The 26,465-nt window shown below is 43.3% G+C and overlaps 1 protein-coding gene across 1 annotated transcript in view; it reads right to left on the reverse strand.

Annotated features, from left to right (window-relative positions):
• Window positions 1-26,465, reverse strand: part of astn1 (astrotactin 1) — a 2,276,897-nt gene that overhangs the window by 1,809,765 nt on the left and 440,667 nt on the right. Inside the window, exon 2 of the mRNA XM_072573509.1 lies at window positions 17,995-18,182. Within this exon, the coding sequence (XP_072429610.1) occupies window positions 17,995-18,182 (188 nt within the window). The remainder of the gene's footprint in view (window positions 1-17,994; window positions 18,183-26,465) is intronic.

The following is a 26,465-nucleotide window of genomic DNA, read 5'->3' on the forward strand; positions in this document are numbered from 1 at the left end:
TGAAGTGGATTCTCACTACCTTGTCCCCTAATATTTATAGAGATGGATGCCACCAATTGATTAAATGGTTTATTTGCATTGTATTACAAAGGCTACAAAGAGATGAGACAAAGTATAAATGAATTACAAGAGAGGAAGGTTGAACCAAACCATTTCAATGAATATTTTGAAAAGTAAACTACAAAGCTTGACAACGTATATTTGCCAACTTTGCATAAAATTTGCAACATGCAATGCACAGTTAATTTTAAGATCGTAGCCATCTGAAATACTCAATGCTAAAAATTTCTTCTGTCATAATGTGCCAAAGCAACAACAAAACTATCAATCACCACACTACTTTTGCTCATTTACCACAAACCAGTTTTTAAGGAATTGGAATAACAGGTCTCACTTCATTCATTAGACATCCTGGATTTGCAGCTTTACTTTTACCTCTGAATTCAAGAAAACTGGGTTAGTTTTTAATAATTAATAATGTCCTCAAAATACCTGAAAGGCTTATAACCGATTTTTATTACAAAGTTAAAGATTAGATGGGCTGAAAATCCATGGTAATCTCTTCCAAATTGAAAGTCTATAAATTCTGAAATCTATAAGCCAGACAGCAAAAAAAAACCGAAGAGGAAAATTGCAACTATGTAATGATTTTCATTCTGTCTTGTCTGGTGTCCAACCATATTATCCCAGTCATCCCCATCTTTCAATTTGCTATTTTATTTCTTCTCGACACTAGAGCGCTCTCTTTCCTAATTCCATTGTCCTTACCTTTACCAAAGCATGGGTGGCACAGTGGCACAGTGGTTAGCACTGCTGCCTCACAGCGCCAGAGACCTGGGTTCAATTCCCGCCTCTGGCAACTCTGTGTGGAGTTTGCACATTCTCCCTGTGTCTGCGTGGGTTTTCTCTGGGTGCTCCGGTTTTCTCCCACAATCCAAAAAATGTGCAGGTTAGGTGAATTGCCTGTAGTGTTAGGTGAAGAGGTAAATGTAGGGGAATGGGCCTGGGTGGGTTTGCTTTGGTGGGTCAGTGTGGACTAGTTGGGCCGAAGGGCCTGTTTCCACACTAAGTAATCTAATCTAATCATGTGATTGAATTGGTTGCCCCTCATTTTCTCTAATTATGAAAAGCTGAAAAAAAAATTAACTGTCCAGAGGGCAACTGATCCAGATGAGACACACTCCGGAATCAGCATAGAAACATGCCAGTGAATAAATGAAGTCTGATTAATATCTGTAAGAGCTCTCTCAATGCAATAACTATAACAGACATAGAAAACAGAGACGAAAGAAAGGCTTGGGTGCAGAGTGATCATAGAAAAATGTTCCATTAATGTCAGGGATTTTGTGCCAGTGGGAACTCAATGCAGAGATGTGGAAAAATGAATGACAATGAGAAGAGGGACAGTTAACACAGGACTGAAGGTGTCATATCTGAATGCAGGCAGTATAAGGAATAAGGTAAATGGCCTTGTGGCACAGATCAAAATGAGCAGGTATGATGTGATGGGCATCACGGAGACGTGGCTGCAAGGGGATCAGGACTGGGAGCAGAATATTCAAGGCTATACATCCAACGAAAAGATCGGCAGGTGGGATTGCCTTATTAGTAAGAAATGAAATTAAATCAATAGTAAGAAGCAAAGTAGGGTCAGATGGTGTAGAATCTGTGTGGGCAGGATTGCAGAACAGCAAAGGTTAAAAAAAACACATTGTTTGGATGCGTGCACACAACTCCAACTGTGTCAGGAGATTGGACGCAAGGTACACCAGATGATAGAAAAGATTATTGGAAGCGCAAAATTACAGTGGTCATGGAGGATTTCGATATGCGGGTGGACTGGAAAAATCAGGTTGGTAGCGATGCACAAGAAGAGGAATTTGTGGAATGTCTACAGGATGGCATTTTGGAGCAGCTTGTGGTCGAGCCCACTACGGAACAGGCAATACTGGGTTTAGTATTGTGCAATGAGGCAGACTTGATAAGGTGAAGAAACCCTTAGGAGACAGTAATCATAACATGATTGAATTTATTCTGCAATTTAAGAAGGAACAAATAGTACCAGAGGTAATGGTATTAGAGCTGAGTAAAGGCAACGACAGAGACATGAGGGAGGAACTGGTTAAAATTGACTGGGAGAAGGGTCTAGCAGGAAAGACTTTTTTTTAATTTCAAAAATATACTTTATTCATAAATGATTTGATGGTCTGTACATTGGATCATGCCATACATATGTCCATATTTACAAACACAGATTCGACTTTATTCTTGTCCTTTACAATCCTGTGCATTTTTTCAATCTTGTATATATACATATATTTGGCTGAGGCATCAGCAGAGCCCAAAAAAACGTCTGTATGGGCCCCCTGTTCTTCTTTCGGCAGGCCGATCTTACACGGTGGTCTTTCCCCACCGCGCCTTGGCGGCAGCTGCCCCAAGCTTCAGCGCGTCCCTCAACACGTAGTCTTGGACCTTGGAATGTGCCAGTCTGCAACACTCGGTCGGGGTCAACTCCTTCAGCTGGAAGATCAACAGGTTTCGGACCGCCCAGAGAGCGTCCTTCACCGAGTTGATGATCCTCCAGGCGCAGTTAATGTTCGTCTCGGTGTGAGTCCCGGGGAACAGGCCGTAGAGCACGGAGTCCCGCGTCACGCCGCTGCTCGGGACGAACCTCGACAAGCACCACTGCATTCCTCTCCAGACTTCCTCTGCATAGGCACATTCCAGAAGGAGGTGTGTGACAGTCTCGTCCCCCCCGCAGCCACTTCGAGGGCAGCGTGCGGTGCGGCAGAGAGTCCGGGCGTGCATAAAGGATCTCACAGGCAGAGCCCTTCTCACCACCAGCCAAGCCACGTCTTGGTGCTTGTTGGAAAGTTCTGGCGATGAGGCATTCTGCCAAATGGCTTTGACAGTCTGCTCAGGGAACCGCTCGACAGGATCCGCCCTCTCCTTTTCCCGAAGGGTCTCAAGGACGCTACGTGCTGACCACTTCCTGATGGACTTGTGGTCAAAGGTGTTTTTCCTCATAAATTTCTCCACGAAGGACAGGTGATACGGAACGGTCCAACTACTCGGAGCGTTCCGCGGCAGCGAGGCCAGGCCCATCCTTCGCAACACCGGGGACAGGTAGAACCTCAGTACGTAGTGACACTTGGTGTTTGCGTACCGGGGATCCACGCACAGCTTGATGCAGCCACACACAAAGGTGGCCATCAGGGTGAGGGTGGCATTGGGCGTGTTTTTTCCCCCATTGCACCGGTCTTTGTACATTGAGTCTCTTCGGACCCGGTCCATCTTTGATCTCCAAATGAATTGGAAGATGGCCCAGGTGACTGCGGCGGCACAGGTCCTGGGGATAGGCCAGACCTGTGCCACATATAGCAATACTGCGAGGACCTCACACCTGATGACCAGGTTTTTTCCCGCGATGGAGAGCGACCGTTGCCCCCATCTGCCTAGTTTCTGTCTCATCTTCCTGATCCGCTCCTCCCAGGTCTTGGCGCACGCCCCAGCCCCCCCGAACCAAATACCCAGCACCTTCAGGTGGTCAGTCCTGACGGTGAAGGGGATAGAGGATTGGTCGGCCCAGTTCCCGAAGAGCATGGCCTCGCTCTTGCCTCGGTTTACCTTGGCCCCCGAGGCCCGTTCGAACTGGTTGCAGATGCACACGAGTCTGTGCACGGACAGCGGATCCGAGCAGAAAACAGCGACGTCATCCATGTACAGGGAGGCCTTAACCTGCAGGCCCCCGCTGCCAGGAATAGTCACCCCCCTCAGGCTCGCATCCTTCCTGATGGATTCGGCAAATGGCTCTATGCAACACACACAAACAAGGCGGGTGAGAGGGGGCATCCCTGCCTGACTCCAGATCTTACAGGGAAGCTATCTGATTCCCACCCATTGATTGAGACTGCACTGACAATGTTGGTGTAGAGCAGTCTGATCCAATTTCCGATTCCCTCCCCAAAGCCCATTTTGGAGAGGACATCCCTCATATATGTATGCGATATCCTGTCAAAGGCTTTCTCCTGGTCCAGGCTGATGAGGCAGGTGTCCACCCCCCTGTCCTGCACGTAGGCGATCGTATCCCTGAGGAGTGCGAGACTCTCAGAGATCTTCCTGCCCGGTACAGCACAGGTTTGGTCCGGGTGGATCACCGATCCCAGAGCAGACCTGACCCGGTTGGCGATGACCTTTGACAGGATTTTGTAGTCTGCATTTAACAGTGAGATCGGTCTCCAATTTCTAATTTCCTCCCTCTCCCCCTTCCGCTTGTAGACGAGGGTGATGATGCCTTTCCTCATGGATTCACTCATGGTACCTGCCCGGAGCATACTGACATAGACCTCCAGCAGGTCCTGGCCGATCAAGTCCCAAAGAGCGGAATAAACCTCGACCGGTAAGCCGTCGCTTCCGGGAGTTTTATTCTTTTCGAAGGACTCGAGGGCCTTGGTCAGTTCATCCAGAGATAGCGGCTGGTCCAGCCTCTCTCGTGTTCCGTCATCTAGGACCTCCGTGATAGAGGACAGGAACGACTGGGAGGCCGCGCTGTCGGTCGGCTTCGAGTCATACAGGCTGGCGTAGAAGGATTTGCTGATCCTCATGACGTCAGCCTGAGATGACGTTACCGAGCCATCTTCTTTCTTCAGGCTGCTGAGCACGGAGCTCTCTTTGTGCACCTTCTGGAAGAAGAAACGTGAGCACGTCTCGTCCTGCTCCACCGAGCGGACCCTGGACCGGAAGATTATCCTGGAGGCCTCCGAGGCAAAGAGCGAGGCTTGCTGGCCCTTCACCTCCTTGAGGTCCTCCGTGACATCCACCCCCATCGTCTGCAGCAGGAGCAGGTTCTGCATACTTTCCTGGAAGGGTCTAGCAGGAAAGACTTTTTTTTTTATTTCAAAAATATACTTTATTCATAAATGATTTGATGGTCTGTACATTGGATCATGCCATACATATGTCCATATTTACAAACACAGATTCGACTTTATTCTTGTCCTTTACAATCCTGTGCATTTTTTCAATCTTGTATATATACATATATTTGGCTGAGGCATCAGCAGAGCCCAAAAAAACGTCTGTATGGGCCCCCTATTCTTCTTTAGGCAGGCCGATCTTACACGGTGGTCTTTCCCCACCGCGCCTTGGCGGCAGCTGCCCCAAGCTTCAGCGCGTCCCTCAACACGTAGTCTTGGACCTTGGAATGTGCCAGTCTGCAACACTCGGTCGGGGTCAACTCCTTCAGCTGGAAGATCAACAGGTTTCGGACCGCCCAGAGAGCGTCCTTCACCGAGTTGATGATCCTCCAGGCGCAGTTAATGTTCGTCTCGGTGTGAGTCCCGGGGAACAGGCCGTAGAGCACGGAGTCCCGCGTCCCGGCGCTGCTCGGGACGAACCTCGACAAGCACCACTGCATTCCTCTCCAGACTTCCTCTGCATAGGCACATTCCAGAAGGAGGTGTGTGACAGTCTCGTCCCCCCCGCAGCCACTTCGAGGGCAGCGTGCGGTGCGGCAGAGAGTCCGGGCGTGCATAAAGGATCTCACAGGCAGAGCCCTTCTCACCACCAGCCAAGCCACGTCTTGGTGCTTGTTGGAAAGTTCTGGCGATGAGGCATTCTGCCAAATGGCTTTGACAGTCTGCTCAGGGAACCGCTCGACAGGATCCGCCCTTTCCTCTTCCCGAAGGGTCTCAAGGACGCTACGTGCTGACCACTTCCTGATGGACCTGTGGTCAAAGGTGTTTTTCCTCATAAATTTCTCCACGAAGGACAGGTGATACGGAACGGTCCAACTACTCTGAGCGTTCCGCGGCAGCGAGGCCAGGCCCATCCTTCGCAACACCGGGGACAGGTAGAACCTCAGTACGTAGTGACACTTGGTGTTTGCGTACCGGGGATCCACGTAGCAGGAAAGACAGTGGAACACAGTGGCAGGAGTTTCTGGGAATAATTCAGGTGATACAGCAGAGACTCATCCTGAGGAAAAAGAAGCATGGTACAGTGAGGATGAGGCAACCATGGCTGATTATGGAAGTTAGGGATGGCATAAAAGCAAAAGAGAAAGCATGTAATGTGGCAAAGGGCAGTGGGAAACCAGAGGATTGGGAAGCTTACAAAGACCAACAGAGGGCAACAAAAAAATAAATAAGGAGGAAGAAGATTTAAATATGAGGCTAAACTAGCCAGTAATAAAAAGGAAGATTGTAAGAGTTTCTTCAGACACATAAAGGGCAAAAGAGAGGCAAAAGTGGACACTGGGCCACTGGAAAATGATGCTGGAGAGATAGTAGTGGGGAACAAGGAAATGGCTGAGGAACTGAAATATTACTTCACATTAATCTTCATGGTGGAATCTTCAAATTCAAAAGAGTGAGGAGGCAGAGCTAAGTATGGTGGCCATCACCAAGGAGAAGGTGCGAGAAAAACTGGATGGCCTGAAGGTGGATAAATAACCTGGACCAGATGGACTATACTACAGTGTTCTAAGAGAGATAGCTGAAGAGATCGTGGTGACATTAGTGGCGATCTTTCAGGAATCACTACAATTAGGGATAATCCCAGAGGACTGGAAAATCGCTCACGTGACACCACTGTTTAAAAAGGCAGTAAGGCAAAAGATGAAAAATTGCAGACCAATTAACCTAACCTCGGTCATGGGTAAGATTTTGGAATCCATTGTGAAGGATGAGATTTCTGCACACTTGGAAGAATATGGTAAAATAGGGCAAAGTCAGCACAGTTTCATCAAGGGCAGGTCATGCCCCGATAAATCTGCATGAGTTCTTTGAGGAAGTAACAAGCAGGAGAGCCACTGGATGTTAACTACCTGGACTTCTAAGAAGGCCTTTGACAAGGTGCTGCACAGGAGGCTGTTGACTAAGATAAAGGCCCATGGTGTCAGAGGCAAAGCGCTACCATGGATAGAAGCTTGGCTGTCTGGCAGAAAGCAGAGAGTGAAAATAAGAGGATCCTTCTCAGAATGGCAGCTCGTGACAAGTGGTGTTTCACAACGCTCAGTGTTGTGACTAAACCTTTTCACTTTTAACATTAACGATGTAGATGAAGGAACTGATGGCATTTTGGGTAGGTTTGCAGATGGTACAAAGATAAGTAGGGAACAGGTGACATTGAGGAGGTGGTGGTGTGTTGCAGAAGGATTTGGGTCAAGAGTGTGGTGCTGGAAAAGCACAGCAGGTTAGGCAGCGTCTGAGGAGTCGGAGAATCAACATTTCTGGCAAAAGCCCTTCATCAGCAATTGCCCAAAACGTCAATTTTCCTGCTCCTCAAATGCTGCCTGACCTGCTGTGCTTTTCCATCACCACATTCCTGACTCTCCTCTCCAGCACTTTCACCTTGCAGAAGGATTTGGACCAAGGGGATGCAGTGAGAGGGAGACTCATTCAGATCCTTGTAGAGAGAGGAGGAGAACTTCCTCAAGGTAGGCATCCTTGGAAGAGGTTTCACAGTAAGGTTGAAATCAACTAGAAGAAAGTGAGGTCTGCAGATGCTAGAGATCAGAGTCGAGGGTGTGGTGCTGGAAAAGCACAGCAGGTCAGGCAGCATCCGAGGAGCAGGAGAATCAACGCTTCATCAGGAATGAGGCTTGTGGGCTGGGGGGCTGAGAGATAAATGGGAGGGGGGTGGGGTTGGGGGAGAGGTAGCTGAGTGAGCAATAGGTAGATGAAGGTGAGGGAGGAGAGGAGGGTGGAGTGGATAGATGGGAAAGGTGATGGACAGGTCAGGAGGGCAGTGCCGAGTTGGAGGCTTGGGACTGGGATAATATGGGGGGAGGTGAAATGAGGAAACTGTTAGAATCCACACTGGTCCTGTGTGGTTGCAGGGTTGTCTCTTCCAAGGATGCCTACCTTGAAGTAGTTCTCCTCCTCTCTCTCTGTAAGAATTTTAGTGATTCCCTCTCTCACTGCACCTCGCCTCCCCACCTCCACCCCCCCCCCCACCCCCCTCTCCCCACCCCCCCCCCCCCCCCCCCCCCCCCCACCCCCCCACCCAGGTCATCTCCTCTGCCCTGAAGCTTTTCAGCCATGTCCTGAAGCAGACTTGCATAGACACTCTGGGACATCAGCACCAACCAACCCCACCGCCCCGTGGCTGAACACTTCAACTCCCCCTCCCACTCTGTCAAGGACATGCAGGTCCTGGGCCTCCTCCATCGCCAAACCCTAACCACCTGACGCCTGGAGGAAGAATGCCTCATACTCTACCTTGGGACTGTGCAACCACATGGGATAAATGTGGATTTCAACAATTTCCTCATTTCTCCTCCCCCAATATTATCCCAGTCCCAAGCCTCCAACTCAGCACAGCCTTCCTGACCTGTCCATCACCTTTCCCATCTATCCGCTCTAGTCTCCTCTCCGACCTATCACCTTCTCCCTCACCTTCATCTACCTATCGCACTCTCAGTTACTTTACCCCCAGCACCATCTCCCCCCCCCCCCCCCCCCCCTCCCATTTATCTCTGTTTCCCCCATTCCACAAGCCTCATTTCTGATGAAGGACTTATGCCTGAAACGTCGACTCTCCTGCTCCTCAGATGCTGCCTGACCCGCTGTGTGTTTCCAGCACCACACTCTTGACTCTGATCTCTGGCATCTACAGTCCTCACTTTATTCATAAATAAATAGGGTTGTACATTAGACTAGGTTGAGTATAAGCCAGGAACTGACACTCCAATCCAGGAAGTGTTAAGGGAGTCCTCATCAAGCAGGTCAGAGGTTCACAAAAGAAAGACTTGACAACCAAGAATCAATTGAGAAGCTCAATGAACAATTTAAATGATTCTGGACACAAACTAGTCCTGGTGTGTGCTGTGCTCTATTAGAATAGAATGCTCTGCTGAGGGCCCCCTTGTGGTACAGTGGTAGTGTCCCTGCCCCTGGACTGTGAGATCTGTATTCAAGTCCCACCTGCTCTGGAGGTATGTACTAACTATCTCTCAAACAGGTTGATTAGAAAAATAGATTAAAATTTAAATAAATACCCTGCTGAAATATGTGACTGTTGGTCAAGTACTAAAAGCAACTAACATATTGAAGAAATTAAGTTTTGAACAATTTTTTTGGATTTTCATCCAAAACTGAATAGCATTAGTCACTTTTAGTCACAAGTGCAGCAGGATTCATTGCAGTGGGAAGAAATGGTAAATCCTCTACATTAGGAATAGGAGTTGAAACAAATAAGGAATAGGTAAAAGAACTTTGTCTGCAGAAATACTTACACTCCTACAAGAGACAGATTTGAAGAATCTTTAATTGGTACATTAAAGCAAGTCTATACAAGGGGTAGTCATTAAAAAATGTCTATGGGATGTTACATCGATATGCTTGGTCCTGGAACAACATCCACCTGACAAAAGGGCATTGCAGGAGGGTTTGAAGATTGATCCTGCAAGCGTAGAAGTGCAATAAGATTTTTTTTAAAAATTACTCAAGTAAAATGGGTGGATGAAAGTCAACAGCTAATCAGATTATTTTACAACAAGAAGTGCTTGCCTGAAGAAATGGGAGAGAGATGCCTGTGTTACAGTGAATTATTAAAACAAGGAAACATTCATGCTGTAATCACGTTGAAAGTGATTTCTGTTTTCAGGATGGAGGAGGTCTGGAGTACGTTAACAAAGAACACACAACAGTACAACATAGACCCATCAACCCCACCATATCCATGCTGATCACAATGCCATTCTACACTAATTCTGTTATGGTCCATATCCCTCTATTCCCTACCTGCACATGTGTCTGTCCAAATGCATCTTAAACTTTGCTATCGTATCTGCTTCTACCACCTTCCCTGGCAGTGTGTTCCAGGTACCTACCACCCTCTGCATAAAAAAGCTGAGCTTGCATGTTTCCTTTAAACTTACCTTCTCTCACCTTAAACCAATTCCCACCTCGTATCTGACATTTCTGACCTGGGAAAAAGACACTGACTACACACTCTTTCCATGCCTGTCATAATTGCATAGATTTCCTTCAGATTGCCCCCTCAGCCTCCAACACTCTAGCAAAGATAATCCAAGGGGTGGCACGGTGGCTCAGTGGTTAGCACTGCTGCCTCTCAGCACCAGCAACCTGGGTTCAATTCCCACCTCCGGCACTGTGTGGTGTTTGCACATTCTCCTTGTGTCTACATGGGTTTCCTCCCACAGTCCAAAGATGTGCAGGTTAGGTGAATTGTCCGTGCTAAATTGCCTGTGGCGTTAAGTGAAGGGGTAAAGTGAAGGGGTAAATGTAGGGGAGTGGGTCTGGGTGGACTTGTTGGGCCAAAGGGCCTGTTTCCACACTGTAAGAAATCTAGATCTAAAATCTCTAAGTTTGTCTAACTTTTTCTTCTTGCTACTACTCTCCAATCCAGGCAACATCCTGGTAAACCGCCTTTGCACCCTCTCTCTCGCTTCCACATCCTTTCCTATTGTATGGTGACCAGAACTGCCCACAATACTCCAAATGTAGCCTAACTGGAGTTGCAAACAGCTGCAGTTATACAGCTAAATATTGATTATATTACAGTAACAAATAGTAGTATCATTTTGCATCTTATGAATAGAAGTTTCAAATCAATCTGTTTGAATGTGTATTAACTAAACTTCAAGGTGATTGCATCCTGAAGTGAGATTTAGACCTTCTGGTTCAGAGTAGGAATATTACCATAAAACCACCTGAACAGTTTTGTTTTTGGTTTGCTTATTAATAGAGTTGAGAAAAAAAAAGGATGAATCTATTAGTACCTAATAGTTTCCATCAATGGATGCTAAACATTTAGTAGTTGAAGGTAAGTAGATTAACAGATGTTTGCGTGAGAGAGTTTCTGCAAGACCTAGACAGAGAATTTCCTAAGTTTGTGTACTCGTCATTGTATCTGCAGTCGTTCTCTTCGAATTAGCAGGAACTAAACTTGCTCTTTTTTAAACTTGGCTTCTCACTGCAGTTAAACAAAAAATTAATTACATTTCAATTGGCAAGAACATATTGCCATGTGCTCAGAAATGAATTTAAGCTTTTTTTATGACTAATCAGGGATGTTGAAAAGAGGTTAATTAGTCACAAGAAGTTATTAAAAATCATCAATGACAATTAAAACACACAAGATGCTGCCATGTCTCTCTCAGAACACAGCAAATGATATTTTTTGCTTCCAAATACTGAAATTTTCCTTTAAAAATGTTCTTACTTAAAGAAACCAAACACATAAAAGGCAATTTTCCAGTGATGAAGGTTTTATATTCATTTTAAAATAATAATACCAAACAAGCAAAACATCAAACGAAACCACATCAAAAAGCTTACTTTGCTTATCAATATAGCAGTTTTTTTTTTCATTAGCCAAAAGCAAAATTCGCTTAATGTTACTAATACTGACATGCATTATTTCACTGTTCACACCAATAACGTGGTCATTTTTTCCATCAATAGCTTGAAAGTGACTTATTAATTGCCAATTTAGTCTAACAGCTACTATCAGCTGTGGCTTGACTGTTGTTCTCTTGCCTCTGAATCTGAAGGTTCAAGTCCCAGTCCAGGATTTGAACATCTGATTTCTGGAGTGTTGAACTGTTAGAAGTCTCATTTCTTGATGTGATTTTAAGCGGAGATCCTATTCTCTGCTAGGGTAGATATAAACGATTTCAATGCATAATATCAAAGAAGAGAGTTGCCTCTGGTGTCTGGAACAATATTCATGACTTAACCAACTTCATGAAGTGAGTTATCTGGTCATTATCCCATTACGAAATTTAAAAAAAATCTTTCGCTCAACTCAGAAATAACAAGGACTGTTTTCTGTCTGAGTATTTAGATTGATTAGAAATTGGATGTTCCCTGAAGACCTTTCGAGGCAGGGTCTGTTGTGGACGGGTCTGGAAGGGTTACTTGATGGTAAAACAGCTGAGGGTCTTGCAGGAATAAAATATAACTTCCAGGTTCTCCTCAAAGAGTCTATGTATCAATGTCCACCAGATCAATATTACCTCTGGCATAGAATAATAGAATCCCTACGGTGCAGATAGATGCCACACAACCCATCAAATCTGCACTGATCTTCTGAAGGGTCTTGTCCCTAGATAGTTCATCATGGGTCCTGGCCTGCCCTCTGTGTCATGTGATGGGTCCTGGTCTGGTCTCCCAGTGGCTCATGGTGGTTCCCAGCCTGGTCTCTCAGTGGTATGTCGGCTGGTCTCTCGGTGGCTCATGCCAGTGTCTTGGTTCAACGTGCGAGTGGACCCTGCCCCGGGCATATTCCCGAGGGAGTGGGGGAAGAGCAGAGAGGCAGCAGTTCCAGCAGCAGCGACAGTATCTGCGGTGGTGTCATCGAGAACAGACAGTTGAGGTCTACCCAGAGAGCAAGACAAGCAGAGGACTCATCAAAGCCAGTTGAATTTTTAACTTACTCCTTTATCTTCCTAGTTTAAATGACAAAAGACTTTAAGTTGAACTATTACCTTATTTCTTTACTTTTCTACTATTCTATGAAGTAATGCTTAACTTTTTAAACTCTTGTTTCTCTTATTACTTTGTACCTGGGTTTTTTGAACCTAGGTACCTTGGTGACACCACATTTGGTGACATTATACACTTTTCACTGTATTGTACTTCTGTACTTGAGTACATGTGACAATAAAAGGTAAATCCAGGAGAATCCTACCCAGATCCACTCCCCACTTCACAATCTATCTCCGTAATCTCACAGTTAGCTTGTCCAATCCACCTATTCTGCACTTCTTTGGACTGTGGGAGGAAACTGGAGCACCCGGAGAAAGCCCATGCAGACACGGAGAACATGCAAGCTCCACGCAGACAGTCACCTGAGAGTGGAACTGAACCCAAGCCCCTGGCACTGTGAAAGCAGCAGCACAAACTACTGAGCCAGGGACTTGGGTCCAGTTCCAGCCTCGGGTGACTGTCTGTGTGGAGCTTGCATGTTCTCCTTGTGTTGTCTGCCACTGTGCCATAAATTACCTCTTGCTTAATATGTGAGCACCTTTTAACCTTTTAAATGGTTTCCAAACAAGACCAAACAGGCTCTGTACTCGACCCTACAGGTAAAGAAGACAGTAGCAGCAAACTTGCCACAAGAAAAATTGTACACTCAGACTGGCAAGCAGCTGGACAGCACTGCAGATTTTATCCTAAATACAACAATGACATGAATATTTTGAAAGGATGTTAATGGCTATCCTGGAGTGTGGCAGAAAGATAGAGTTGACCACACAAACCAATCAGCCATGGTCATTTTGACTGGCACAGCAGACTAGACAGACTGAATCGCCTCCTCTTGTTCTTGAATTTTATGTCAGTGTGCTATTGTAGGGGTCAACTGAGCGCAAATTTGTTGCAACATTTTGTTCATTACAACAGTGCCTACAATTCAAAATTATGTCAATGACCTATAAAACATTTAAGATATCAAGTGGTTGTGAAAATTGCTGGTTAAAATCTGTACCTTTTCTTTCCAGCTTGCAGATTATAACCTGTTTATCGAATAATGTTGGCGCACAGGCAAATGAAGAAATTACATTCAACACAAAATAGTGTGGTAGTGTGATCAAGATACCAACATGTTTGAAATGTTATAATTAATTTGTTTTTGTCTGACACACAAATGATGTGAGGTTTATCTTAATTAGAAGTAAAGTAAGTACAGTTAATACTTCAACTAAAATTGTTGTTTTCCCACCAAATGTTTTGGCAATAAATAATGATTTCCATTAACTAATACCATTTTCCTTGATCATCTTCAAAAGAGGTATTTAATAGAATTTCCTTTGACACAAAAACAACAATGTTTCAACTATTTGATTTCGTTTTGCATGGCATTACAATATCTTCATCAATTTCTCAGTGGCTACCTTTTCCCTTGCTTTGAACCATTACACAGGAGTACTGTGTACTGACAAATCAATCTTTCAGGTACTACCTAAAATCAGGAGCAAAGTATAGTTCAGCAGTTATAAATGTTTTATTCATTCAAATGTTCTCATTTGAAGAGATTTTCTTTGGGGAATTCCAGCTTCTGCAACTTTCCAAATAAACAATAGAATAATCAATCAGTGAGCTATTAACATGTCTTGTGTTTTTCTCTACCCACACCCCCTTAATAAGTTACGGTCTCAAATAACATATGAAATAAATTCAAACAAATTCCATTTAGCTAAGGCTGATTGGAAAGGTAAGTCAGTAACCACGTGAAAAGAGCTCAGCTCAATTAAGGATACTTTTCCTCAGGCAGAATGAATAAATCCACCTGTTGACATAGTACAGAGCTATCCAGAACAGGGTAGGATTCATGCTCTATTAGTAGTTAGCTGACTGCAATTTTAAAAAAAATTGAAGGGTACTATTAATGCTTGCAAGGAGACAAACCAAGGAGGCAAAGTAAGTAATTCCGAGGTTCTGCTTTTTTCTTCTCCATGCTAGTGTCATTGACAAGTGCAACATTTATTCCCATCTGACAAACCCATTGTGATGCTGCAGGTGAGCCATTGCCTGAATGGCAGCTTTACATCAGTTGGGACCACCCTTGCCTGTAAGTCATAAGATTCTGTGTTTGAGTCCTCATCCATTATTTAAGCACAAATATCAAAATTGACATTCCAGTGTAGCAATGAGCAAGACCCACTTTGTCCGAAACGCTGCCTTTTGAATGAGATGTTGCTCCAATGGATGCAGAAAGATATTATGGCATCACACCTCACTCACCTCACTCACCTCACTCACCTCACTCACCTCACTCACCTCACTCACCTCACTCACCTCACTCACCTCACTCACCTCACTCACCTCACTCACCTCACTCACCTCACTCACCTCACTCACCTCACTCACCTCACTCACCTCACTCACTCACCTCACTCACATACATACATACGTACATACACGTGCTCTCTCTCGTTTTGATTTGATTCAATTCATTATTGCCACATGTACCTAAGTACAGTGAAAGGTTTTGTTCTGTATGCAGTACAGGCAGATCATGTCATACAAAGACTATAGGGTGAGTCAACAGAGTGAGGAATATAATGTTACGGCTGCAAGGAAGGTGCACTAAAAGCTAGATCAACATTACATTTGAAACTTAAGAAGTGTATTTTCTACAATGATACTACAGGAAAGGGTTACCATTATTAATAACAGAAACATTGGATAAAATCTTCCCAGCTCCTGAGCAATGTGGCCCATAGCATGAAGTTTGCAGAAAATCAGTAAGATGTCCAACGAGACGCTACTCAACGTTAAGATCACAAAGGCTCATTTTGCAACCAAGTGTTGAATAGTGAGATGGCATTATCACAAGATGGCAGCATGAGGCCTACTTCCAGGGATTATCACTCATCATCACTCTCATTACTACCTCCTCTCTCATATGGCCAGATACTGAGAATTCTGAAACTCAGGCCTGTAACCTGGTGACTCCAGCTCACTGTTCACTCCCCCAAACCTCTATCTTGGACCGCTGGCATCAAAATCACAGGGCAGACTCAGTAGCTGTATTGCTGCATCTTAATTCCTACAGTGATTAACAGCCAAGGATAATGGGGAAAAAAAGTGGCCAACTTCGAAGAAAAAATAGCCTATTGTGTAAGTCAGAACCAGGCACTGCTCATGAATCTGGTGATAGGGCTATTTGATCTTTATGTTTGCCAAGGCAGAATAAAGGACAATTTGGATTAGATTCCCTACATTTTGGAAACAGGCCATTTGGCCCAACAGGTCCACACCAACCCTCTGAAGAGTAACCTGCCCACACCCATTACCCTACTCTATATTTACCCCTGACTAAGGCACCTAACACTATGGGCAATTTAGCATGACTAATTCACTTAACCTGCACATCTTTGGACTGTGGGAGGAAACCCATGTGGACACGGGGAGAATGTGCAAACTACACACAAATAGTCGCCCGAGGTGGGAATCAAACCCGGGTCTCTGGCGCTACGAGGCAGCAGTGCTAGCAACTGTGCTGTCCCACCTTGCCACCAATTTTACAGATGTATTTTTCACCTTTGTCTGGACAGTAAAGTGGCAGAGTAGATTGCTGCTCTTACAAACAGTGTTCAACCTTCATCCTATTAAAATCAATGGATGATATCATCGAGTGTAATCTTCACTGTCAAATCAATTCCAAGTGGTGAAAGTAAAATCACCACCATCACTTCCAGACTGAGTTTGAACATAATTTAATACTGTCACACAAAAATTGTTCTGCTTTTCAACACAGCAGTGCCAAAATGATTTCTGCCTCACAATCATGACATCTTTAAAATGTACAGCCAAAATCTAGATGAGGTCTTCCTCCAACCAGCTAATTAAAATCAAGTGTTAACCCAAATAAGCTTATACAAGCTTTTACAAACACCATGTGGTCTTGTCTGAATATTGCATGGTTTCTCTTTGTAAATAAGCAATGAATTTACTCATTGTGAATGAATGTGGCTTTATAAACTCTATTGGAAGGCAAGTAATTCTGACGTGCTTGATCAGGGTCTTTCAGGAACCAACGGTTCATAACTTTCCTCATAATGGGAGGGTAGAACATGCATGTACCTGTTACTAGGCAACGAGCAGCCCTTATGTTCAAAACAGATTGATGAATCATCAGTTTAACTTTCACCTCAATATCAGGACATTTTGTTTCCATTTAAGGCATTTAGATTAATTCCTTGAAAGATCTAAAGCAAATAAACTGGCAAAGCAGCAAATACAAGAGCACATAACTATTTAAAATCTAATAATAGTTCAGAATAGTTTATTTTTAAAAAAGTTTCATATGTCAGAAGAATAAAGTTACAAAGTAGAAAAAATATCTGTCCTTTGGCTGTGATGTGAAAATGTACAGACCTCAACTCCAAAGTTCTGCTCTTTTGAAAGACTCACCTCCCATTTTCAACTGGAATATTCAAAGTGGCAAGATTTCTGCTGGCAAATGTTCTGTTTTTCATACTTTAACATCAAAAATGCAATTGTGTTTTCTGTTGTTCACTATTGTTAGCACGGTGGAGAAAGTTTTAAAAAAATTTAGAGGCATTAACTGCTGAAGAAAATTCCCTTACACATCCAAGGCAGACTACCTAAGCAGCATCAGAATTCAGTCTGTGACAAATATTGGAATGTGCTTGGTTTTGGCTTTTCCGCTGCAATGAGAGATGGATGTGTGCAAGGGCTGTATTACCACTGCTGTAGTGTGATCCCTGGAAGATTGGTAAATTCATCCACAGCATCAGCCCAATCTTTACACAAACTTCAGGTCACCTTTCTCTCATCCATCAATTTTTCAATTGCTATGGTGATGAGAATAATTATGATTTTCACTTAGCAGACATGCAAGCATTTGTTAAACATAAGGACTCTACTAACCATGAATGAAATAGAAACAAATGGTGTGTACACTCTCCAATCGAACTGGGCGCGCTGCTACTTGATTAGCATAAATTCGGGTGACCCATTATCCTTTTTCAGAACAGTAAGAGCATCGATTTTGACAGATTTTGATGTTTTTCTCCCAGTTACTGAATATTACGGGAGAACACTGAGTGGACAGATTTTAAAATCTGCCCATAAATGTGAGGACATAGTTCAATCCATCAATAGAGATGACACAGGACTTTCCATTATTTTAAGTATAAGAACTCATTGATAACTATACTCCCACTGATCAGTAGAAGCTTTTTCTGTAACAGGAGATGCCCAAGTTTAATGTCTCCATCGTACCCATCACCAAAATCTCTTTTAAACCACTGCGAGATCTGCCAATTTTCAGATACTTCGAAGCAATTAAGTGGACGGCCACTGGCAATCCTTGCAACACAATTTATCCAAACATCATCCTTGCAATATCAAGACTATTATGGAAAAGCAACTCGCACTGCGAACAATATTCGCCTCAGCTTAATATCACATTAATGTAAATTGTTAAGTTTTTAAAAAAAATTTAACAAAGGGAAAATGATTTAAAATAAATAGTTGAAATAGTGGAACTGACCATCACGGAAATATGGAGGATTCGGAGTTCTTCCTCAGCAGAATCTGTCTGGGAATAAATAGTTGGGACGAGCCCTGGTAAGCGATGGGCAATATTCTGATGATGAACATGGAAAAGCAAGGTTCCATTTTCTAGCCACTGCTGCCTCCAGCGAACAAGGGGAATCTCTTCTGAAGAGCCAGATATTTCTGCAAAAAAACAAACGTATTGATTTGGAATTTCTGTCAAGAAAGTGGAAATCTCAAAGGCGTGCTGAAAGCAATTTCAAATTTAATGACATAACAACACTTCAGCTAACACAATAATGTATAATCTATCCACTGGACTAGTGGGGACTAATTTATTGATTTGTACAAAAGGGAAGCTGGAAGTATCCCTGAAGTTAAATTAAAGTTCAATTAAAAAGAAGTGAGGGATATTGAACTTTCAAATGGCAGACTAGATGAGCTTGGAAATAATGGTAGCTCATATTCCTCATTCAGTTCTTAGCCAAGCCAAATCAGGAAATAATAAAGTCTGGTTCGATTATCATGAATAATGCCTTTATAAATCACAAAAAAAACATGACAAATTGTTTTATTGTAGTATGTAGAATATTAACCATGCATCCAAATCCATCAAATGAATGACATCTATAAGACACATTGCTGAGCTGTGGAGTAACTTACCAGTATTAATATTCCACATTATAAGAAGCTTCCCTCTGCATTGAGCACATAATGGGCAGAATTTAAGGGTGATTCAACAGAAATACAACTTGAGACTATTTCCAAGTCCTGAACCCAGAGGGATCTCGGGGTGGCTCAGGAGACAACATCATGGAGGAGGCAGCCAGACAAATTACCACCTTTATAATTTAGTTAAAAATCACACAACACCATGTTATAGGCCAACAGGTTTATTTGGAAGCACTAGCTTTCGGAGTGCTGCTCCTTCATCAGGTGGTTATCCCTGATGAAGGGGCAGCACTCTGAAAGCTAGTGCTTCCAATTAAACCTGTTGGACTATAACCCGGTGTTGTGTGATTTTTAACTTTGTCCAACAGCAGCACCTCCGCGTCATTTCGAATTGAGCATCTCTTAAGGTGAGAATTGTATGCCGAGCTGATGTGCGCAGAGCTCGGCAAACAAATCTGCAACCTCACCCATAACCTGAGCTACAAAGTTTTGCAAAAAAACTCTAATCGCATTAGGTCCCAGCAATGTTGTGCCTGTTGTACCCCAGACCATGCAGTGTAGGAAGAAAGCATTGGTAACACAGCAACCCACAGGAGAGGTTAGATGTCAGCATGAGAGTAAAAGTGTGAAGTGCTCTTTTGTGCCATTTCCATCTCAGCTGCTGATGTTTGCCCACCCAGTCATGAAAATGCTCTCATCCAAATTGCAAGGAGGAAAAGACAAAGATTGCACGTTGCCCAGAGCTGAAGGCAAAGTGAGGGTAGGATTGCCCACATTCCTGTCTTGACGCAATGGAAGACGGGCATAGTACAGAACTCCGAAAGGAGGTGGGGTCATAGAGTCATACAGCAGGGAAACGAACCCTGTGGTTCCAACCAGTCCATGCTGACCATGTTCCCAAACTAAACTAGCCCCACCTGCCTGCGCTTGGCCCATATCCTTCCAAACATGTCTTATTCCTATCTTTAACTAAGCATTGTAACTGTACCGGCATTTATCACTTCCTCTGGAAGTTCATTCCACACTCGAATCACTCTGTTTGTAAAACTAAATGCTCTTCATGTCTTTTTAAAACCTCTCTCCTCTTACTTTAAAAATTTGCCCCTTAGATTTGAAATCCTCCACCCTAGAAAAAAAAGACCATTACTATTCACCATATCTGCACCCCTCACAGTTTTATATACCTCCACAAGGTCACTCCAAAACCCTCTACACACCAGTGAAAATAGTCCCAGCCAATCCAGCCTCTCCGCATAATTCAAACCTTCCATTCCAGGCAACATCCTGGTAAATCTCTTCTGAACCCTCTCCAAGATAGGCAGGAGTTGGCAGTTGGTGGCAGATGATGTTCAATGAAAACTATGAGGTGATTTATATTGTTGGGAACAAATGGACAGACAAAATAAGGGACACCGATCTTAAAGGAATGCACTTGGGTATCTAAATGCATAGATCAATGAAGGTGGCAGGACAGGCAGATAGAGCACATTATAAAATAACCTGTATCCTGGGGTTTATTAACAGAGATATAAAGTACAAGAGCAAGGAGGTGATTCTGAACTTAGACAAGACACTATTCGTCTTCAGCTGGAGTATTGTGTGTAGGACTTGGCAACATACTACAGGAGGAATGTGAATGCATTGGGAAAAATGCAGAATAAATTTACAAGGATGATTCTAGGGTTAGAAACTTCAGTTCTGAGGATACGCAGGCATGCTTAGGATAGTTCTTTTTGGGGAGAAGGCAGCTAATAGGAGATCTGACAGAAGATTTCAAAATCCCGTAAGCTCTGGCTAGAGGAGGAATAGAGAGGAACTGTTGGCTGATAGGGAGGAACTGTTGGCTGATAGGGAGGAACTGTTCCCACTTGAAAACCAGGATCAAGAATGAGACGAGACAAATTTAAAGCAATTTCCAATTTAAGCAAATGTGCTGTGGGAATTCTGTTTTCATTCACTGAGAGGTTTGGGTTTGGAATGCACTGCCCAGAGGTGTGGTGGAGACATCTTCAGGATTTTAGGCGATTACTGAAACAGAAACAATGTACATGGAGATTGGAAAAGGCAGGCGATTAGCATAAAGCCATAGTGCTCATTTGGACAGTTGCTTCAGATAGTTTGAGCCCAATGGCCTCCAGCTCTACGATAACAGTTCTGTGATTCTGAGGTGCAGGTGAAGCGCAGGTTATTTAACAAGACATAGAGTCATAGAGATGTGCAGCATGGAAACAGACCCTTCGGCCCAACCTGTCCATGCCAACCAGATATCCCAACCCCATCTGGTCCAACCTGCCAGCACCCGGCCCATATCCCTCCAAACCCTTCCTATTCATATACCCATCCAAATGCCTCTTAAATGTTGCAATTGTACCAGTCTCCACCACTTCCTCTGGCAGCTCATTCCATACATGTACCACCCTCTGTGTGAAAAAGTTGCCCCTTACATCTCTTTTATATCTTTCCCCTTTCACCATAAACCTATGCCCTCTAGTTCTGGACTCCCCAACCCCAAGGAAAAGACTTTGCCAATTTATCCTATCCATGCCCCTCATAATTTTGTAAACCTCTATAAGGTGATCCCTCAGCCTCCGATGCTCCAAGGAAAACAGCCCCAGCCTGTTCAGCCTCTCCCTATAGCTCAAATCCTCCAACCCTGGCAACATTCTTGTAAATCTTTTCTGAACTCTTTCAAGTTTCACAACATCTTTCCGATAGGAAGGAACAATATGAACGTTCAACTGAGCTGAGGTGCAATTTTATACATAAGGAATGGTATACTTATGGAACTGATACAGCATATTTAGTGTTATTTGCAGGCTTTGGCAATTAAACAATTGCAGAACTGTGAAGTGGAAAGGAAGCAGAGATGTCATATTCATGAACATTTGTTCTCCTGACACCAATAAGCTAATGCCAGAGGAGCAGCAGGAGGAACAGATAATGTTCAGAGAATGACAGACACTTGGAGCATATAGTACCACATAACACAGTTATACCATCCCCCCCAGGGTAGAACCTACAACTCAACGCATCTCAAATGTAACACATGTCACAGGTTGAGGATCACAGCAAATTTTAGCAGGTGACTCGGGACATGGAGGTTAATGTCAGTCCTTGATGGAGGATGGATGATAGCACCAACCATGCTCAGTTGGCGGGGAGGGGAAGGGGGAGTGGGGTAGCCCTGATTGAACCATGGGGGCTATTCATACAGCGCATCACTAATGGCCAAAGTTGATTGTTTCTTTCATTGATTGTTAACTGCACCGATGCTTTATTAGATTTGGTAATCTATTGCCTCTAAGCTCACATAGTACATTTCCTCCAGCCTCACATAAATGTTTGTTCATGAGTGTCCTTGATTCCACAGCAGATACATATGTGATATAGATGAGCTGACTTGCACTGTGGGAGTACGGCTGGGGAAGACAATGACTTTGGAACCACAGAGCCAAGTCAATTGTTCTTTAATGCATCAAGCTTTAGCCAATAGTTGAGTTGAGACTAGGGAACAATGTTGAGATGGTGTCTGAAATAGTTAATCACAAATTAAGGTCAGCTTAAAAACAATGGTATGAATGAGGGCAGTCCTTGCTTCCTAGCATGGAGGTCTGTTTGCTTACAATGCATAGGAGCATCCACAGGGACAGCACTGTTTTTATCTTCACCTTGCAATTGGTCGAGAAAGTTTACAAGTGTCTCCAGCTGATGCTGAAACTGAGCCGATGGCATAGACGGTAACCTGAACAACCCTGGGAATAGGGTGACCATTCACACTATGTGGCCTGAGTTTATTATCCAGATGTTGGGAAGCCCCTGTAACAAGAAGTGCAACCTTTTAAGACACCGTTTTTCTGACAAGTCATTGAAACAGAAACATTGCCCTTATTTACACTGCTCCTCTCCGCCCAGCCAAAAAGAACGTTGTGTCTTTTACATCCTATTGTGACTAAATTATCAGCAACGCTCCATCACTGAAGTGTGTGTGTTCTCTTCAGTCTGCTTTTCTTGAATTGCTCAGGCAACTACTGTGCAATGGACCTCATTAACAGGTCCACATACCACTACTGTGTAGTGGACAGCCCTAGGCTGAGACACTTCAATTCATAGGTCTTCATTTGCTGAGATAAAGCTCTCTGCTTCAATCCATGGGTCTAGTCACACAAGGGCTCATCCCTACTGCAAACCCTTTTTAAACCAACATCAGCATTAGGCTTTCATTGAACAATTCAGGTAAGCTGCTGAAGTGTTGACAAAACTTGCCACCTGTGCCAAGATAGCCAGTATTAATGCTGCCTCATTAACCTCTGGTTGGCAATTGGTGATCACCTGCCTCCTGCAAGATTGCCCAGAGACTGAAATGTTTGGATGCTCTTATATCAAAATTAAATCCCAGTCCCAACTTCAAAACTGCTTCCACAGCTCTGGAAAGATGATACTTTATTGTTTCTGTCCTACATATATCCTAAATAGGTCATCATTCTTTTTTTTGCAGAACTAGCTATGCATTCCCAATTAACTATTAAATTAACCAACCATTGTCTTCAACCATAAACATGAAAATATTTGCAACTGATGGACTTTAGCAAGGCCTTTGACAAGATTCCACATGGCAGACTGGTTAGTAAAGTTAGATCATATGGGACGCAGAGAGAGCTTGCCAATTGGATACAAAATTCTCTTGACAGTAGGAGACAGAAAGTGGTGGTACAGTGTTGATTTTCAGACTAGAAGCCTGTGACCAGTGGTGTTCCACAGGGATCGGTGGTGGGTTCACTGTTATTTGCCATTTATATAAATAATTTGGATGAGAATACAGGAAGCATACTTAGTAAGTTTGCGAATGACACTAAAATTGGTGGTATGGTGGACAGTGAGGAAGGTTATCTAAGAGTACGATGGGATCTCATCAACTGGGCCAATTGGCTCAGGAGTGGTAGATGCAAGTTTAGTTGAAAAGTGCAAGGTGTTGCATTTTGGTAAACCAAACAAGAGCAGGACTGAACAGATAATGGTCGGGCCCTGGGGAGTGTTGTTGAACAGAGAGATGAGGTTCAGGTGCATTGTTCCTTGAAAGTGGAGTTGCAGAAAGACAGGCTGGTGAAGAAGGCATTTGGTATGCTGGCTTTCATTGCTCAGACCATTGAGTACAGAAGTTGGGATGTCATGTTATGGTTTTACAGTTCATAGGTGAGGCTACTTTTCCAGGATTGTGAACATTTCAGGTCGCCCTGCTATTGGAAGGATATTACGGAATTGGAAAGAGTGCAGAAAAGATTTACAAGGATGTTACTAGGACTGGAGGGTTTGAGATGTAAGGAGAGGCTGGATAGGCTGCGACCTTTTTTCACTGGAGTGGAGGAGGCTAAAGGGTGACCTTATAGAGGTTTATGAAGTCATGAATGGGATAAATAAGATGAAGAGCAAAGGTCTTTTCCCTAGATTAGGGGAGTTCAAAACTAGAGGGACATACTTTTAAATTGAGAAGAGAGTGATTTAAAAGGGATCTGAGGAGCAATGTTTTCACATAGATAGTGGTTCATATGTGGAATGAGCTACCAGAAGAAGTGGTAGATGGAGATACAGTTGCAACATTTAAAAGGCAATTGGACAGGTACATAAATACGAAAGGTTTAGAGGGCTATGGACCAAGCGTGGACAAACGGGGCCTGACCTTATCACTATGTTTGATATACCAATGTTAATCCAAATATGTCAGTTGCACATTGAGGCCACACAGTAAAAATTGCTTGCTTGTTTCAGTTATGTCCCATGAACGGTTCACATATCATTCCTGGCCTGTTACCCACATTCTGCTATGTTCCATTTCTAATGTTATTGGAAGCCTAAATGGATTATGCAGAGTGCTCTGGGCAACAGGCATAATTGTCCAAAACTATCAGAACCATATAACTGTGCAGCAACAAGAACATCCAAAACAAAACTCCAGGATGTCAGCTCAAAATAAAAAGCTGTATAATAAAGACACAACCTCCTCTCATACTCATTTCGTTGCTCTTCGAAAATTAGTTTGGATTCACTTCTCAAAGATTTTTAAGTCAGAAAGAGAATAATTAATAACCTGAATGAGGCAGATAGCATGTGTCCTCTGTAGAAATCAGAAAAGGGCATCTAGTTGACTAATACCAGTAGCAACTGTTTAAAAATGAGCTCAAGAGAAAAACAGAATATTTTGTGATGTAGGGTTATTGTGACAGATTAACATTAAGTATTAAACAACAAAAATCAAATCTGCAAGTTCAGTTGCCAAAAAAGACCTTCCTGATCACTTTGATTTATGACATGACCAAAATTGCTTTATTTGATAATGAATTAGAAAGGTATTGTTAAGGTAAGATTTAAAAGCTTACAAAGGAATAACAAATCATTTGGACAATATTGATGAAATTAATAGGAGAAAATGACAATCACTAACAATGAAGTAAAACTAAAAACCCAGAATTTAGGGAAAATCCCTTCAGTAACAAGTTACCATTGAAATTCATAGGCTTGAGGCAAGTTAACCAGCTGTAGAATTTGGCTGAACAGCAAGAAACAGAACTTAGGGATTTTTGGCAGGTAATCTAATTGGCAGGATGTAACTGGTGATGCCCTATAAAGGATCTGTGTCAGGACCTCAAGTTTTCACTGTATTTCTTAATGACTACAAAAATGAAATGGAAAGTGAGTTATGGCTGCCTGTTACTAGACAGAGGTAGACAGCACTGTATGTAGAGTAGATAGCAGCTTAAAAATAATAAAGTAGTGTGGACAGGTTAAGTGAATGGATGAAATTGTAACAAATGGATTTGTAAATTGTAAGGAGATGTAAGGTTACAATATTAGACTCATTAAAAAAGGCCAGGAACAGATACTTTCCAAATTTTAGTGTGGTGAAAGAGGCCAAGAAGTTATTCTCTCCAGGTCTGCGTGGGTTTCCTCCGAGTGCTCTGGTTTTCTCCTGCAGTCCAAAGATGCTTTACTCAGAGAGTATTGAGGGCATGGATCACCCTGCCTGCAAAAGTAGCAGACTTGTCAACTTTAAGGACATTTAAATGGTCATTGGATAAACATGTGGATGATATTGCAATAGTGTGGGTTAGATGGGTTTCAGATCAGTTTCACAGGTCGGTGCAACATAGAGGGCCAAAGGGCCTGTACTGTGCTGTAATGTTCCATGTGCAGACTAAATGGATTACCATGCTAAAAATTGTCCTGTAATGCCCAGGGATGTGTCCGCTAGTTGGACAATTCATGGGAAATGTGGGGTTACAGGGATAGGGTGGGCAGCAGGTTGGGTAGGATGCTCTTTGAAGAGTCAGTGTGGACTCGATGGGCCACATTGTAGTGATTCTATTATTCCAAGTCCATCATGTGCATGCCTCCTTGCCACTTCCATGGCTTGTGAATATACTCCTGCAGGCCTGTCTGTTTCTATGACTATTTTAGACTATACCCCTTTCTTGTTGTCTCTTTTCATTCTTCCTGAGAACATGTGTGCAGCATCTAGGATCAGGGAGCAATTTCTGAAAATTACAGCCAGACCTTCTAGAAATGAAATCAAAGGAACATCATTAAACACAGAGTGTGGTAGAATTTTGAAACTTTCTTCTGCAGGTAGTAACAAATGTTCAATCAATTTTAGATCTGATTGATTGTGAACAGATGCTATGAAATAATTTGAGAATAAAAGCCTTTGGCGTCATGTCACGGATTTGCCTTGATAAGATCATAAGACACAGGAGCAGAAATTAGATCATTCAGCCCATTGAGTCTGCTCTGCCATTCAATCAT

This window comes from Chiloscyllium punctatum, chromosome 7 (assembly GCF_047496795.1).
Source record: "Chiloscyllium punctatum isolate Juve2018m chromosome 7, sChiPun1.3, whole genome shotgun sequence".
Lineage (NCBI taxonomy): Eukaryota > Metazoa > Chordata > Chondrichthyes > Orectolobiformes > Hemiscylliidae > Chiloscyllium > Chiloscyllium punctatum.